General features: G+C 41.2%; 1 protein-coding gene across 1 annotated transcript in view; it reads left to right on the plus strand.

The window, feature by feature from the left end:
- Nucleotides 1–11377: 11377 nt before the first annotated feature.
- Nucleotides 11378–14133, plus strand: part of notch2 (notch receptor 2) — a 40309-nt gene continuing 37553 nt past the window's right edge. The window contains exon 1 of the mRNA XM_047586580.1: nucleotides 11378–11766. Within this exon, the coding sequence (XP_047442536.1) occupies nucleotides 11694–11766 (73 nt within the window). The 5' untranslated portion in view covers nucleotides 11378–11693. The remainder of the gene's footprint in view (nucleotides 11767–14133) is intronic.

Below are 14133 nucleotides of genomic sequence, written 5' to 3' on the forward strand. Positions count from 1 at the left end.
TGTGTTTCCTCTCTGCCAAAAAACTTTGCCTTGAACTGATGATTAGCAGGCGTTTTTTTTAGGGAACCTAAATTAGCGTGCATGCATTTCAAGTTTCACATTGTATGAGAATATACATACTTGGAAAATTCTGCCCGCTTTTTACAGTGATTCACTTTTTATACTTTTACAATGAAAATGTAGATTATTAGAGTGGGGTTATCTAAGATTGAAACTTTAATCACTGCAGTTTTAGAATTGTATATTCTTTGCTATTCAGACTTTAACCATGCGAGTAATTAGCACCAAAGAAAAACCTTTTTGTTTCATAAATTTATAACACTGGTGCAAATAAAAATGAAAATGAAGTCCACCAGATTCTGAGTAGGAACTTGGATAACTCAGAAGGTCCTCCAAAAGAAATATTTTCAGACCAGAAAAAGTCACAGACTGTTTGTCTTGCTACTGCTTTCAATGTCAACTTCTCCAGAAATCCTTATCTTAGCTTTCTTGGCCTGGATTTACTTTATGTTGCTCCATGACGAGTGTCACCGTGAATACAATCCAGCAGTATCACTCGTTGACCAGCAGGTGGAATATTTTGCTTACTGTTGGAGATGAAATCTCTCCTTCCCTGACATGAAACTTCTACCTCAGAAGGCCTCCTGTTAGCTGAGCTCCAAATCATTGGTTGCTTTAGAAGGACTGAGAGAAAAAAAAGAGACACAGTTTTTGAGTAGGGAAAGACTAAAAAAGAAACTGACTCTTGCAGATGCAACAGTCAGCAGCACTGTACGCTCATAGAGCAGGAGTCTGAATCTTCAACTTGAGGTAGAACAGGAAATGTCAGAGAAAAAAATGAGAAGCAGCAGAGGGTAGCGTGCCAAAAACAAACCACAGGGCACAGACTAACCTTTTCACCTCTCAAGGGAAGTGGGTATTTGTGAGTTTAGCCTCAGTTCTGATCTGTAATTGTAATCTTGTTCCAGTGAAACAGCTAGATTCAAGATAAGTTTTTGCAAATCTTCCTTTTTTTCAGTAACTGTGTCTTTTGACTCCTTTTTCCTTGCAACTGTTAGTCTGTATAACCTTTAAGTGATATGGCGCTAATTTTTGCAGACTTGTCAGTTTTTGTCATGTACTCTATGCCCTGTCGGCCGAAATTTTGCCCAGTAAGTCTCAAAACTTTGAGACTGACATTTTGTTAATACATATCTGCTAGAACCTTTAGCTACTATCAGTGTTTGTATTAAAAACAGTTTATTCCTTTATTTCTATTTTAAGTTTAAATGCACCATTTGATGATGTGAGACTCTGACCATTGTGTAAATCCTTCTCCAGCACGTCCCAAAGATTCTCACTGGGGTTCAGGTCTGGACTGTGGTGGCCAATCCATGTGTGAAAATGATGTCTCATGTTCACAATTTGAGCCCAATAAACTGGATTCGGCACTGTCAGCTTGGAATATGCATGTGCCATTAGATAAGAAACAATCCATTGATGGAATAATCTGGTCATTCAGTACATTCAGGTTGTCAGCTGAGCTCATTCTTTGGTCATAATGTTGCTGAACCTAGACCTGAGCACCTGCAGCAACCCCAGATCATAGCCCCGCCCCCACAGACTTGTACAGTAGACGTCATCTGCCTCTCTTTTTACCCTGGTGCTCCTTAGCTGAAGCCTAACTGAAGCCTTTTTATCGGTTAGCCTCACTGATTAGCGGTTTTTCAGCTGTTCAGTCCCAATCTCTTGAGTTCATGTGGAAATGCTCTTACTTTCACTATTAAACATAGCTCTGAGTTCTACTGTTGTTTTTCTTTGATTTCATCTCATCTCATCTCCTGTACCGCTTGCACTAGGATTGCTGGAGCCTATCCCAGCTGGCATCGGGTGAGAGGCAGGGCACACCCTGGACAAGTTGCCAGCCTATCGCAGGGCTAACACTGAGACATACAACCTTCGCACTCACACGCACACCTAGGGTCCATTTAGAGTCACCAATAAGCCTAACAAGGTGGGAGGTGGGAGGAAGCCGCGCGAACACAGGGAGAACATGCAAACTGCACCCAGAAAGGCCCGAGCTGGAATCGAACCCGGAATCAACCACCGAGCCACTGTGCCGCCCTTTTCTTTGATTTGATTTCACCAAACATAATTTTTTTTTTTTTTTTCTGACCACATTTCTTCATGGAGAATGGTTCCCCACTATCCTTCCAGGTGTTAATAATGCACTGGACAGTTCTTAACTCAGTCTCCTTAGATGTTTTCTCTGCTTGATGCATGCCAATGATTAGATCCTTCTCAGATAGACAAACATCTTTTCCACAATCGTGGGATGTGCCTTCAGACATGGTTATTTAAAAAATGAGAAGCTACTCATGACATCAGTTGAGATTCACTAACATGTTGCCATCTGAAAGATGATCTCCCATTTTTTGGCCACGCGGAGTGTATTGAAATTCCATCACTATTTTACTAAGAACTCTTTGTAATTTTGTAACTTTTTCTCTCCGTTTCTTTTCTGTTTCTGCATTGAAGTCTTAAATATGAATTTAGCTGAAAACTGTCACGCATGTAAAGCATAAAATCCTAAATGCGTGATGTGTCACTTTCACAGCAATTTGAACAGCATGCCCCTCTCTCACTCAAGTACTTTCTCTCCTTCCTCTGCAGGTTACCATAGCAGCAGCGAGTGTGTGACAGTCATGTGAAAACGAAGCTGATTGGATTAAAATACTTTGTGTGATCAGAGGTCAGGAATATGCCGCATGTACTAAACACACAAAGCCTGGTTTAAACACACACACACACACAGGTTGGCACAAAATCCAGACAGGTAGAAAGCTTGTTGCCTTCAATACATTTATCTGTGGAAATGTGTGGTGTATGATCTCTTCAACTCATATGACCCTATCTTGATTAAATTTCCTGTCAAAGACACAGAACCACAAGACGGTCCACCCACTTTTTACTTCTCCTGAGTCTTAAGTAATCTTAAAGCAACAGGACATTCAAATATTGGGAATTCAACCTGTTGTTAGCCACTTGTTTCAAAGTCACTGGAACAGCAGAGCATGCAACACAGTGGAAAAGTTTCAGTTGTATATCTGGTAGATGACATGATTCTTTCCACATATGCCCCACAGCCATGTGATGAAAGTGTGTTGTTTCATCTTAAAACCGTCAGAAATCTGTAGTTGTTTGCACCAACATTTGTGCATGCAGCATCCAGTAATAAAGCAAAAACACATAATTAACACTGAAAAACAAACTGAGAGTAGAGTGACATTGTTTGCGGCCTTAGTTTGGTAAGGGAACCCAAAAGTGACATACAGTTAACAGTCCACAGGTCTAAACTAGAACAGTGGCCACCAGCCACATACTTGATAACATGAGCTAAACTGTGATGTGTGATGTGACAGCATCACAGAATTTCACCACTTATATAATTTATAATTTTAACTGTTAGAAGGAAACATATGATGTCACATCATCATGTATTAAAATTTTACAGTATGTGGTTATCATAGATGATTTATTACAAGTATCATTTAATGTATCATTAAATGATACATTAAATGATATATTCTAGAATCGTACTTGTTCAAGGTAAAAAAAATGTGATGTCATCAGAATCTTATCTGACACAAATGTATGATGACACATGATGATAACTTCTAGAATGTTATCTATGATTTCAAGTGCGATGCCACAAATGACACGTGTCACCTGATGATAAATCTGTTGTACTGGGTGTTGACATGTGATGATTCATTCTAGAATCTTAAGCGTTAGAGGCAAATGTTCCTATTCCTGTACCCTTTCCTCTAAAATGGTCAAAACAACACCTTCTCAGTACCTTCTCTTTGGAGGGGTTTCTACCCTGAAGTTCCCACATCATTGCCTCGGTGCTATATTGGTTCAAACGTGCTTGATCTTGACCCAATGAGTAATGTAATGATTTGAGTTTTCTGTATATTCACTGTAGACAGAAGATCTATCTTAATTTTAAACAAAGGGAATTAGTGCCAAATGTAAGTTCTTCAGCCGGTCAAACAGAAACACTATTCAGTCTCATTATTATGCTATCAGTTTCCCACAGCACATATGTTGTGCGGCGGGAAGGTGCAGTGAGATGCTGATGTGTCCATCAAGTCATCTGTAATGGCCATAATAAAAACTTGTCCCATCGAACCAGCTTCCCACCTCATCCCAGCTGCTTCCCAGCTTCCTCCCCTTCATCTTCTTCCCCCAAACTCCCATCTAATCCAATCACGGTAAAGGGAAGCTGCAGTGACAGCAGTTGTATGGCAGAGGAGAGGGTCATAAAACGCAGAAGGCCGAAAGAGGAAGTCAAGAGACCTGGTGAGTTATTGCCCCACAAACATACACACCAGGTCCTGGGAACCAGGGACTTCTCACAGGGGGGGTCAGAGTGTTTTGTACAGGCCTGGACCTGTTCTGAACTCTGTGTCTGCTTTATCACCTCATCACAGACCAATGATGACCTCTCAAACCTTCCCATCATAATACTGCACATATATTTAATGAAAAACAACAAACCTTTTACTGTGCAATAAAGATAAGATAACCCTTTTTATTTATCTCTTCATATTTACCCACATCTCATGATGACCGCAAAAAGTGCTCTTTGGGTGTGTAAAAATATGCTGCAACAAAAAAGATACAGAGTGGGAAGGGAAAATTCTAAGACAAAGTAGGAATAAAATGCATTCATACATAGTGCACAAATGTATTTGATACTCTGATAGATGCTTTGTATGGAGGCACTAGCCTGATCAAACCAGGCTTCTGCAATGTTAAACTGTACGTCAGTGATTTATTGTAAGAACACAGATTAATGATGAATTATACAGCAAGGTATTTATATTTATCTCAGTACCTTCACTCTTTCCCTGAATTTTTTTTCATTCGTCTCTCCATTTGGGTTTCTCTCTGGGGTTTATTAATAGTGTCATATCTATCACACGCACGCGCACACACGCACGCGCACACAATGTTGAGCTGTGGTTGTGAGAAAGTGAGGGCTGAAGTGTGAATTCCAGCCATGCCTGTCCTTTAGCAGCTTGTGAATTTATGATACAATTAACCCTGGAAGATATGCCGGGCTCACTCACTTTACACTCTCTATAACTTTCAGCATGAGAGTTAAACACGCACACATGGAGAGAAACATGGTCCGTAACACGCATATGTAACACATTCAGCGTGGGGAAAATGCAAAACATTCCCAAAACAGGCTCAACCAGGTAGAGCTGAATCAGACAAACACATGAGGTCTGACGGAACAAGGTACGGAAAATTTGACGGGAAAAAGTTTTTGGCGGGAAAAAGTTTTATTTGAAGAAATGTAAAGAGCAGAGATCAGAAATGACATCAGTTCTGGAGATACAGTTAGAATACTAACAAACTAGTAAAGACAGGCCTGATTTCAGTTTTCTGGGGAAGCATTGTTTACATAATCTGGTGGGTTTTACATGCCTTATACTTTACTGGACATATTTATCTTGTCTTAACCAATAAACTGTACTAAATCTACCATATCTGTATTGTTGTGACATCTATATTAGGCAGATGTGAATATTTTAGTAGATTTCTCTTGTACGTGTCAACAGGTTTGTGTGTTTATGCATCGGCACTAGTGTACGTGTGTCCCTATCCATCTGTTCGTCCCTGTATAGTGCGTGTTAATGTATGAGATGACCTTAGCGTGCCCTCCCCGAGACCTTTCTCAGATCCAGATTTCATCAGCAACATCGCGGATGGATGGATTTGTTACGGTGAAATACTTGCAGAGGTCATGGTCAGGCCCTCCAATACATAACTCAAGCCAAGATTCAGGGATTGGTTTACACAAGTGCCTGGTGATCGTTTTGGTTTAATTGGACTCAGTGGGGACATCCGATAGCTCACCTGGCTGTGAGGGACCCCGCAGTGGTGGCACAGGTGGGATTCCAGCCTATCCCCTCTCTCTTGCCCCGTCACTTCCTGTGTTTCTTAACTATAAAAGAAGAAACAAAGAATAAGCTGACTCAATACCACAGTGCAGCAATGTTTTCCACAGTAGATTACATTAATCATACTTGTATTTGTGACTTCCTCCCTGAATTACAGGCCTGAGAGGAATGGAAACTAGCGTCAAAGCAGACAAAGAGCATACTTCGAATTGTAATTACACTTCAGAGCCGTTATATCCATGCAATTGCAGCATTGCATGCTTACGTTTCTCATAATTTATCCCTTTTTTATGCCTGTTTTATTTCATTTTTACTGGCACGTTTGCCTTCTGTAACTGACGGTAAAACTATATTCATCCCAGACGCAGTTTTAGAAAACTGGAAGAATGCTTGCTTTCTTCAAATGGGAATTCTGCATGCATGAGTGCTTCCTGATGTGTGTGCATATATGTTTAAAATACTATCAAAATCTGTTTCCTCTTCAGTGCCCGAAGGCAAAGCAAATTACAGACTTGCCTCTTTTTGACCTAAGATTAACTTGGTCTTCCATACAAGTCAAAATCTAAGCCATCCATTGTGAGGTGAATACAGATTCGTCCTGTTGTAGGAGGACTCAGGGATAATTAAGAACACATGCTGTAATAATGCCAAGGCTAATATAATATAGTAATATAGTAAGGGTTTGTGGTGTAGTTTGTCTTTAAATTGTTTGTGACTAAAGGAGTTTGGAAGCAGGGTGCTGTATGTATGTGTGTGTGTGTGTGTGGAATACAAACCTAGCAGGCCGTTATTTTCCCACAGTGCAATATAAATAGCCTCCTGGTGTGGGGTGATGGTGGGCATGCTGGGGCGCTCAAGGGAGGATCCCATCCAACACAACAGCACATTCCTGTCCACCTGGCCCTGCCAGAGCCCCAGGTCAACTTACAAGATGTGTTCACATACACATACACATACACATCCCTCCGACTCACACCTTTGCTTCATCACCTGTTTCCTCACCTCTCTGCCAGCGCCCCTGTTCTCCTCAGCAGGGACCCCTTGGCCTAGGTCTCTGCCCACATCACACTTGGTCACATCATGCCTTCACACTCTCCACCTTTGACCACTGTGGAACTTTGTGACGCACACATTCACTCACTCACACTATCTTGGTTTCTCACACAAACACACTTACAGAATCCTGGCTTTCATTGAGGAAGCTGGCCGCTGCCAAACTCTACATTAGTGCGCATAGTGTACAGACACGCATGTACTAAACTACTGGATATAGGGTTACCATTTTTCCCTTGTCTTGCATGTTGTCTGAAATGTGACACTGTTGGCTAAGTGATTCATCAGTTAGACAGTGAATATAATAACCTCAACCTCAGATGATACACCTTAGTTTGAATGGACTGTATAGTGACAGTCACATGTTAAAGAGACGCTTCACACTTTTTATTTGTGACTGTGCAGCGTGGCTCCTATCTTAATATTTTACAATAAAACTTGACAGTTAAAAAATAAAAATAAAAATAAAAAACATGCAGGTGTTGTTTTTTAGTTTGGAGAGTCCCCCATGTCTGACCAAGTAAATTATTACACTGATTTAAAGCGGATGTGTGTTTATTTTCAACTTATGTAAGCATTATTTGCCTCAGTGATACACTCGACTCATATAACCACACAGAAACAATTATTTGCTTAAATTAAATGCTTAAAAGTGCTTATATCAGATCTACAGCTCTCGTATGGTATCTGTAATTTCTCTGTGAATATGTTTACAGAGAAAGGATAGATACCATGTTGCTCCCCATGTTGATACTGGACTAGCGGCCAAACTGTGGATGAAGCAGGGAGAAGTGAAACTGGACCGATCCTCTAATGTAACTCAAACTTCACGGGTCTTTTATTCAGTTACAAAAACAGGCATGTGTAACTAAGATGTAAAGGCATCTGCAGCCAGTCTCTTTTACAGCATTCAAAACAGGTCACTGAGAAAGGAAGACGTGGCAATCAACCCTAAATATAATCCCCTTTCGCTTCCTGTCCACCGGATCTGCTTACACTGTAAAAATGACATTAGACAGATTATGCTTACATATTCAAGACGAGTGCACAGAGGGCATCAGAACTTCACGCCTAATGCTCGAGTATGCAATAATACTCATCTCAGCGAAGCCGCAGCAGAATGCTCACATGTTGTGAATCAACACAAGTGTTGATGTGAATCAGTGCTGAAAGCTGCTGGTAAAATGCTACAATGCAGAAATTCCAAATACAAAGTAACTCTGAAGCAACGATCAAGAGTTACCTCAGTAATGGACAACTGCTGACGCTTGCAAATCAGCTGTCACAGCCGGGTAATGAAAAGTGTATCAGTCCCTGCTGCTACTAATTATAGAAAGGCATCATATACACACTTCACACTAACTCTCCTGTCTGCCATCTTAAAATGTAAAGGCAGGGCGGCGTGCTTCTTGAATGACAGCCACTGATTTGGTTCCCCATGGCCATCACACAAAGCTATCACAAGATGGCGTGTTTATGGTTAAAGGGAGTGCACAGGAACACACACTAGTGCTCTCTCTGGTATAATCAGTCATGACTATCTGCCCCTGAACACCATGTTGCGCAGCATAAATCTGCTGGCTGGGAACTGGAGTCACACTCCAGCTGAGCACATGAGCTCCAAATCAGTGTGAAGAGCTCCGGCATTGATGAAAGCGTCTCTCTCTCCAGCATGCCAGCAGCTCATGACTCTGATCCAGGCCATGTTTTATTGCTGTTCTGTGGTAAACCTGAAATACAAAAAACGAATACCCGAAGAATTGATAAGAATGTGACGTAGAAAAATGGGATTTCTGAAGACAAACCCATTTATTTCCTTCCCTTTCCAACTCTCTTGTTGTCACCTGTAGAAAAATGGCTTGTAAATGCATCAGCAATAACTGTAATTGACTACTTTTATGTCATCCTAGACATAAAAGCAACTTAAAGCAACAGTGAGATTTTTCTTGTCTCTAAAACCAGACATCTGTGGCAGTAGACTTTCATCGGGCAAAGAGGAACCAATCAGAGTTTTTTGCTCACGAGGCAGAGCCACTCCCTTTCTCACTGCTTCTCACCCAATTTAGAGAAGGCCACATCTGGAGTGACATCACTATGAAAACAGTGCTGCAGACGAAGTGATCCACTGATGTGATTTATACAGTATCGCATTACTATTGGCTCACGGCAACGCTGGCTCCACCATGAAAGAGGATATTTAGCAAAGTGCACTGCATAAGAGGAGACATTCTGATGTGAATTTACAACCCTGAGAGAAATTCACCAGTGTGGGATGAACCCGAGACACACAAAACAGGGTTTATCAATAAAAAACTGCATGTGACCAAATGCTTGGACTACGTTTGTTGTGGTGCCAACACCTGACATTCAACCATGCGTTGAGAGCAAGAGTCTGACATTGGCCACAGCAACAAAAGCATTGTCAGTACGGACCCCTGAGGAGATCAATTTGCTCTCCTCTGGTTCCAGGCCTTTCAGCAGGGTTGAATAGAGGACAAAGGGTCGGTTGCAGCAGCAGGGCGCTCAGCAGTGTTTCTCTAATGGGGTGTAAAGACAAACAAATCACTGGGGTGAGACTCGGCCTTGTTGTTGTGATGAGCCTGTGATTTACACCTGGATCATTCACCCTGATAAGGGATAATTAGTTTGGGATGTCTGTAATCACCAAAGGTTTATAAAGCTAGCATTAGCGCCTGTGTAGGAATGAGGGAGCAAAAGGCAGTGTTAGTGTTTTCTAAGTGTTACAAATGATATAATAAAGAACTAATGTGATTTTAGAAAGTTTTAACTGTAACATACATGCCTTCTAGCAAGTATCAAAAACAATGTTTCATTATGTTGGCCGCTGTCCGTTTTAAACCTATGGATTTGATTAATTCATGAACAGTTTCAGCCTTACACGAAACATGAATCCTAGAGGAGCCCTTTCACTCGTTCTGTGCTTTGTATCTTGTTTTCTGTTGCACTAGTGCGCACTATGGTTGAATGACGAAACCGCTGGTGGAAAAACCACTGAGTGACATGAATTAACCTGTCTGTGACCTTTTTTTAAATTCTCAATAAATAGTGAAAAAAATCTACTCAATTATCTAGTGACCTAGTGAATTAGGAGGCCAGGTCAACACATTGTGATGATTTTCATGTTTGAGTTGTTCCTAAACCTTTGTGTGTGTGTCAGTCTGCATCCTGCTGGGGATGGCTGCTGCCATCAGGGAGTGTCATCACTTTGTGGTGGGGGTACGTGGTCTGGTCTGGGCGGGCAGTACATGTCTAAGTAACATCCAAATGAATGCCAGCTCCCAGCAGAGCAATGCACTGTCACAAGATGGTCAACGTTCAGTGTTATTTACTTCTCCTTTCAGTGGTCATAACGTTGTGGCTGATCAGTGTACATCCTCCAAAATGATCGTACAGTTGAATAACCCCTTTTCTTCCACAGTTCCAACATAAAATGAACGCCATAAAGGGCCTGGAGGAGGATTTAGCGCAGGACTGTCATGTTAGAATGCATTCATTTAAAGTGCACCTAATGAACTGTCATGGTACAACTTTTAATTTGATAAAATGCAATTTTCCCTACACTACAAGCGATAAAGCTTTAGAATTTTAATATTTACCCTCATGAAGGTAATTCAGTCCCACCATATCATTTGCGGGCTACCATTATAACTTTTGCACCTGTGAAAGTGGTGATTACCTGCATGTAAACAGTCAGCATCAAAACTGATTAAACAGCTGGTGGAAAAGCCACTGAGTGACATGTATTAACCTGTCTGTGACATTTTCTTTAAAGTCTTGATAAATAGTAACAAAAAATACATATGTGAGGTGTGGGCTCACCATGCGGAAAGATGTCAGCAGCGAAATAATGTTAACCTACAAATTGTAAAAGTGGTTTTGAAGCTCTCTAGAAGTCACAGTTTCCACCTTCATCTTTTCCAATCTCGTTCAAGTGGAGATTAGTCAGTCACAATTACCTGAAAACTGCATCTATAAATCTGTGGACCCGAACCGTGCCACAGACGCACAGCCTGGCATTAATCTACCTACCGTAACTAAAAGAGTTAGTAAAGAGTGGGTGTTAAAAGACGTACCGGGAAAAAACGTGCATTTCACGGGGAGGAGAAAAGAAACGAAAAAAAAAATATTGAACGGGTTAATTTTGAGTCATACCAGTAGAAAAATGAGAAAAAAATTCCTCCGCCGCGGCGACGCAGAGAACGAAAACTTTAAAATCTACTCCATTTTATTTTCGTTTCCGGGATAAAAACATACACTTCGAGTGATAAGAGTATAATTGCAAACGGACGATAAACAAGATTAATCTCGATAAAAAAGTTATTATCAAATTTCACCTTTTTAACTCGGTGATAGACCCTCCCTGACTTCAGCGGAAGGATATGTGTTTTTGTTTCTTCACTCGGCGGTGACTTCAGTGTCTGGGGAGTGTAGAGAGGTGGAAGACTTTTTCAACGCCGAGTGAAACTAGAAGGAGTTAAGTTTGTGTGTATTTTAAACAGTTTAAAACGTCGCGGCTTGTGTAACTTTGGCACCGCGATTACATTTTATCCCGTAAAAGTTTGCGCGAACCACCTCCAGTGAGACATTTTCTTCTGAGAAGTAACCGTCCGGGGAGACAGCTCGACTTCGGGCTGGCGACCTTATGTGGATTTTACAGAAAAAATGGAGCAGATACCCGGTTTCCCCTGGGGCAAATCACTAGTCTTCGTCTTCTGCTTCATCCATTTCTCTCTGGGTGAGTTTTCCATTATGCGTTTTTTCCGAATAATAACTTGTCATGGTCACGTTTTACTTGCCCCTGCATCTCGGCTCAGGGCAGACATAGCATCTCTTCTCGCACCGAGCTAGGTGAGGGGCTTTAAAAAAAGTTACTTAAGACAAACAGAACGCTTAAAACATATGCCTTTTAGAAGGAAAGCTAATTTGTGACAAACTTTGTAATCGTACTAGTGACTGTGTTTCCTTTTACTCAGAAACACGCTCGGTAACATTAACCTTTCATTTTTCTATCACCTCTATCCACTGACTCCGTCCTTAGTTAATCATAAACGAATAAAACTGTTTTCAACCTTATTCAAGTCCACCTGAACTTTAATCAGTGCCTAACTAAGAGGTTATGGTTAAGGTCTGATTAAACTAAATGCTACGGCCTACTACTGAACTCAGTCGCACCGCTGCCCAGATGTTGAACAGCGAGAGCTAGAGAAAAAATTCAAAATGGACACGTAACTTTGTTTAGACTCCTCTGCCGAGTTAGAGTAGCTGTCACTTACCAAAGAGTAGATAAAATGTGGATTACAGGCCAAATCTCAACAATACCATTGTGTTTAGGTCGTGTTTCATCTGACCTCGCTTTCCTCTTCAACACCTAACCCTGGCCTTTGGGTTAAATGTCAAGCAAGGGCAGCCTCAACAGTGTGAAATATTAAGGCCAAGATGGGCGTAAGATTGCATAGAGGTGACACTGATGTTACAGAGACGCATATTATGAGCACATGTGCTGTGCATTTCTTCTCAGATCAACTAAGGCACCAACTTCAGAGACAGTTAGCAACAGGTCCTATGATATGATGGTCAGGTTTGGCTCTCTTAAACATAGTAAAATAACTTTTAATACACTCACTTGCCAAAACAATAGGTACAGGTAGTGATGGCCTGTAATTCAGTTGTATTAGAGGATGTAGTTTGTGGTACCGTTCAACTGGACTGATTTGAAAGTACTAGTGTTTCTGTTATTTAGCCTAGCCCACCGAGCTTTGTCAAAGTAATGGAGACATGTGTCAGTACAGCACAACACAACACAACACAATCCAGTAGTACCACAAACCACATCTTTGGTTTAGATGAGATACAGCCTTGCTATCCAATTAATTACAACATCAGTGCTCCTGATACCATAGTGCTTTTTGTGTGCCTGTGTTTGTTGTAGTAGTTGCTCTGGGATTTGTTACGTCTGAAATAGCCAGTTGCCTTTTTAGTCTTTACGTCAGACTGCTAAAACAACTGAAACTGATTTCATTGTGCATGCACTAGCACTTTAGATCAGAGGTAGAGCATTCAGGTTTGCTTTTCTTTCTCACGTTTTTTTTGTAGACTATAGGTGACTTGTGAACAGTGAAGTTACACAAAAGAAAAGAAGACAATGTAAAATGCTGCAGGCAGTGCAAGGAGAAGCAATGGAATGTAGTTGGTGTTTGACATTCTTCCCTCCCTCCATCTCTCTCTCTCTTTCTCTCTCTCTCCCTCTCTCCCTCTCTCTCTCTCTCACACATACACACATGCACACAAACATACACACATACTTTGTGCCCCGTGACTTTATTTAGTTGTTCTTTCTGCATTTTTTTTTTTATTTCTTTTTTACCTTGTCCTGCAATTGATGAAGTTAAATATGGCCGTGGCACTACACTAGAGTAACCCGGTAGCTAGCCCCAACCTCCCCCAGCCGCAAAATGTTTGTGGAGGAATTTGCGCACAATTCATTACCCCTGGCAAAGATCTGCTGGACCAATCCAGTCGTTTGAGCAGGCTTTGGCGGTAATGGACAGAAAAGTAACAGCGTCAAAGTCATACATGTCGTCTGGGCGCCCTTGACATTGTGTACAACTGATTGGCGGCCATGTGAGAAGTGGGTTGTTTATAATCCACTATAACATAATTTGTAAAAGATATTGACAAAGAAACAGTTTTCAAGGCCGAATAGTTAACAACAATTAAGGTCTTTGTTGAGAAGTGTACATCATGCTCTAATTGGTTTTAGACATGCAGAAGTATTCTTTTTCTCTGTATCAGTTGTATAAGTAAATCCAAATGTCACCAATTGAGACTCAACTGACCAGTGTTAATTGTGTCACAACAATACCCTGTGAGATGTTTATTGGTTGAAATGTGAAGCAGCAGTTGTGCATTTGTATTAATTAAAAATGCAGAAATAAAATGTTCAGCTCAGTCAGGGCAGTGGCGAACTGTCTGCTCTTCCTCCTAAGCAGGTCAACAGTGTCCTCATTCTTGAGGAAGCGTAGGTGCCATTGTTGTGGCACACGACGTAGTGTTACCCCCATGGTGTGGGCATGTGGATGGTTGCATATATTTGCCCAGTGCA

The sequence above is a fragment of the Mugil cephalus genome, chromosome 6, assembly GCF_022458985.1.
Source record: "Mugil cephalus isolate CIBA_MC_2020 chromosome 6, CIBA_Mcephalus_1.1, whole genome shotgun sequence".
NCBI classification, from domain to species: domain Eukaryota; kingdom Metazoa; phylum Chordata; class Actinopteri; order Mugiliformes; family Mugilidae; genus Mugil; species Mugil cephalus.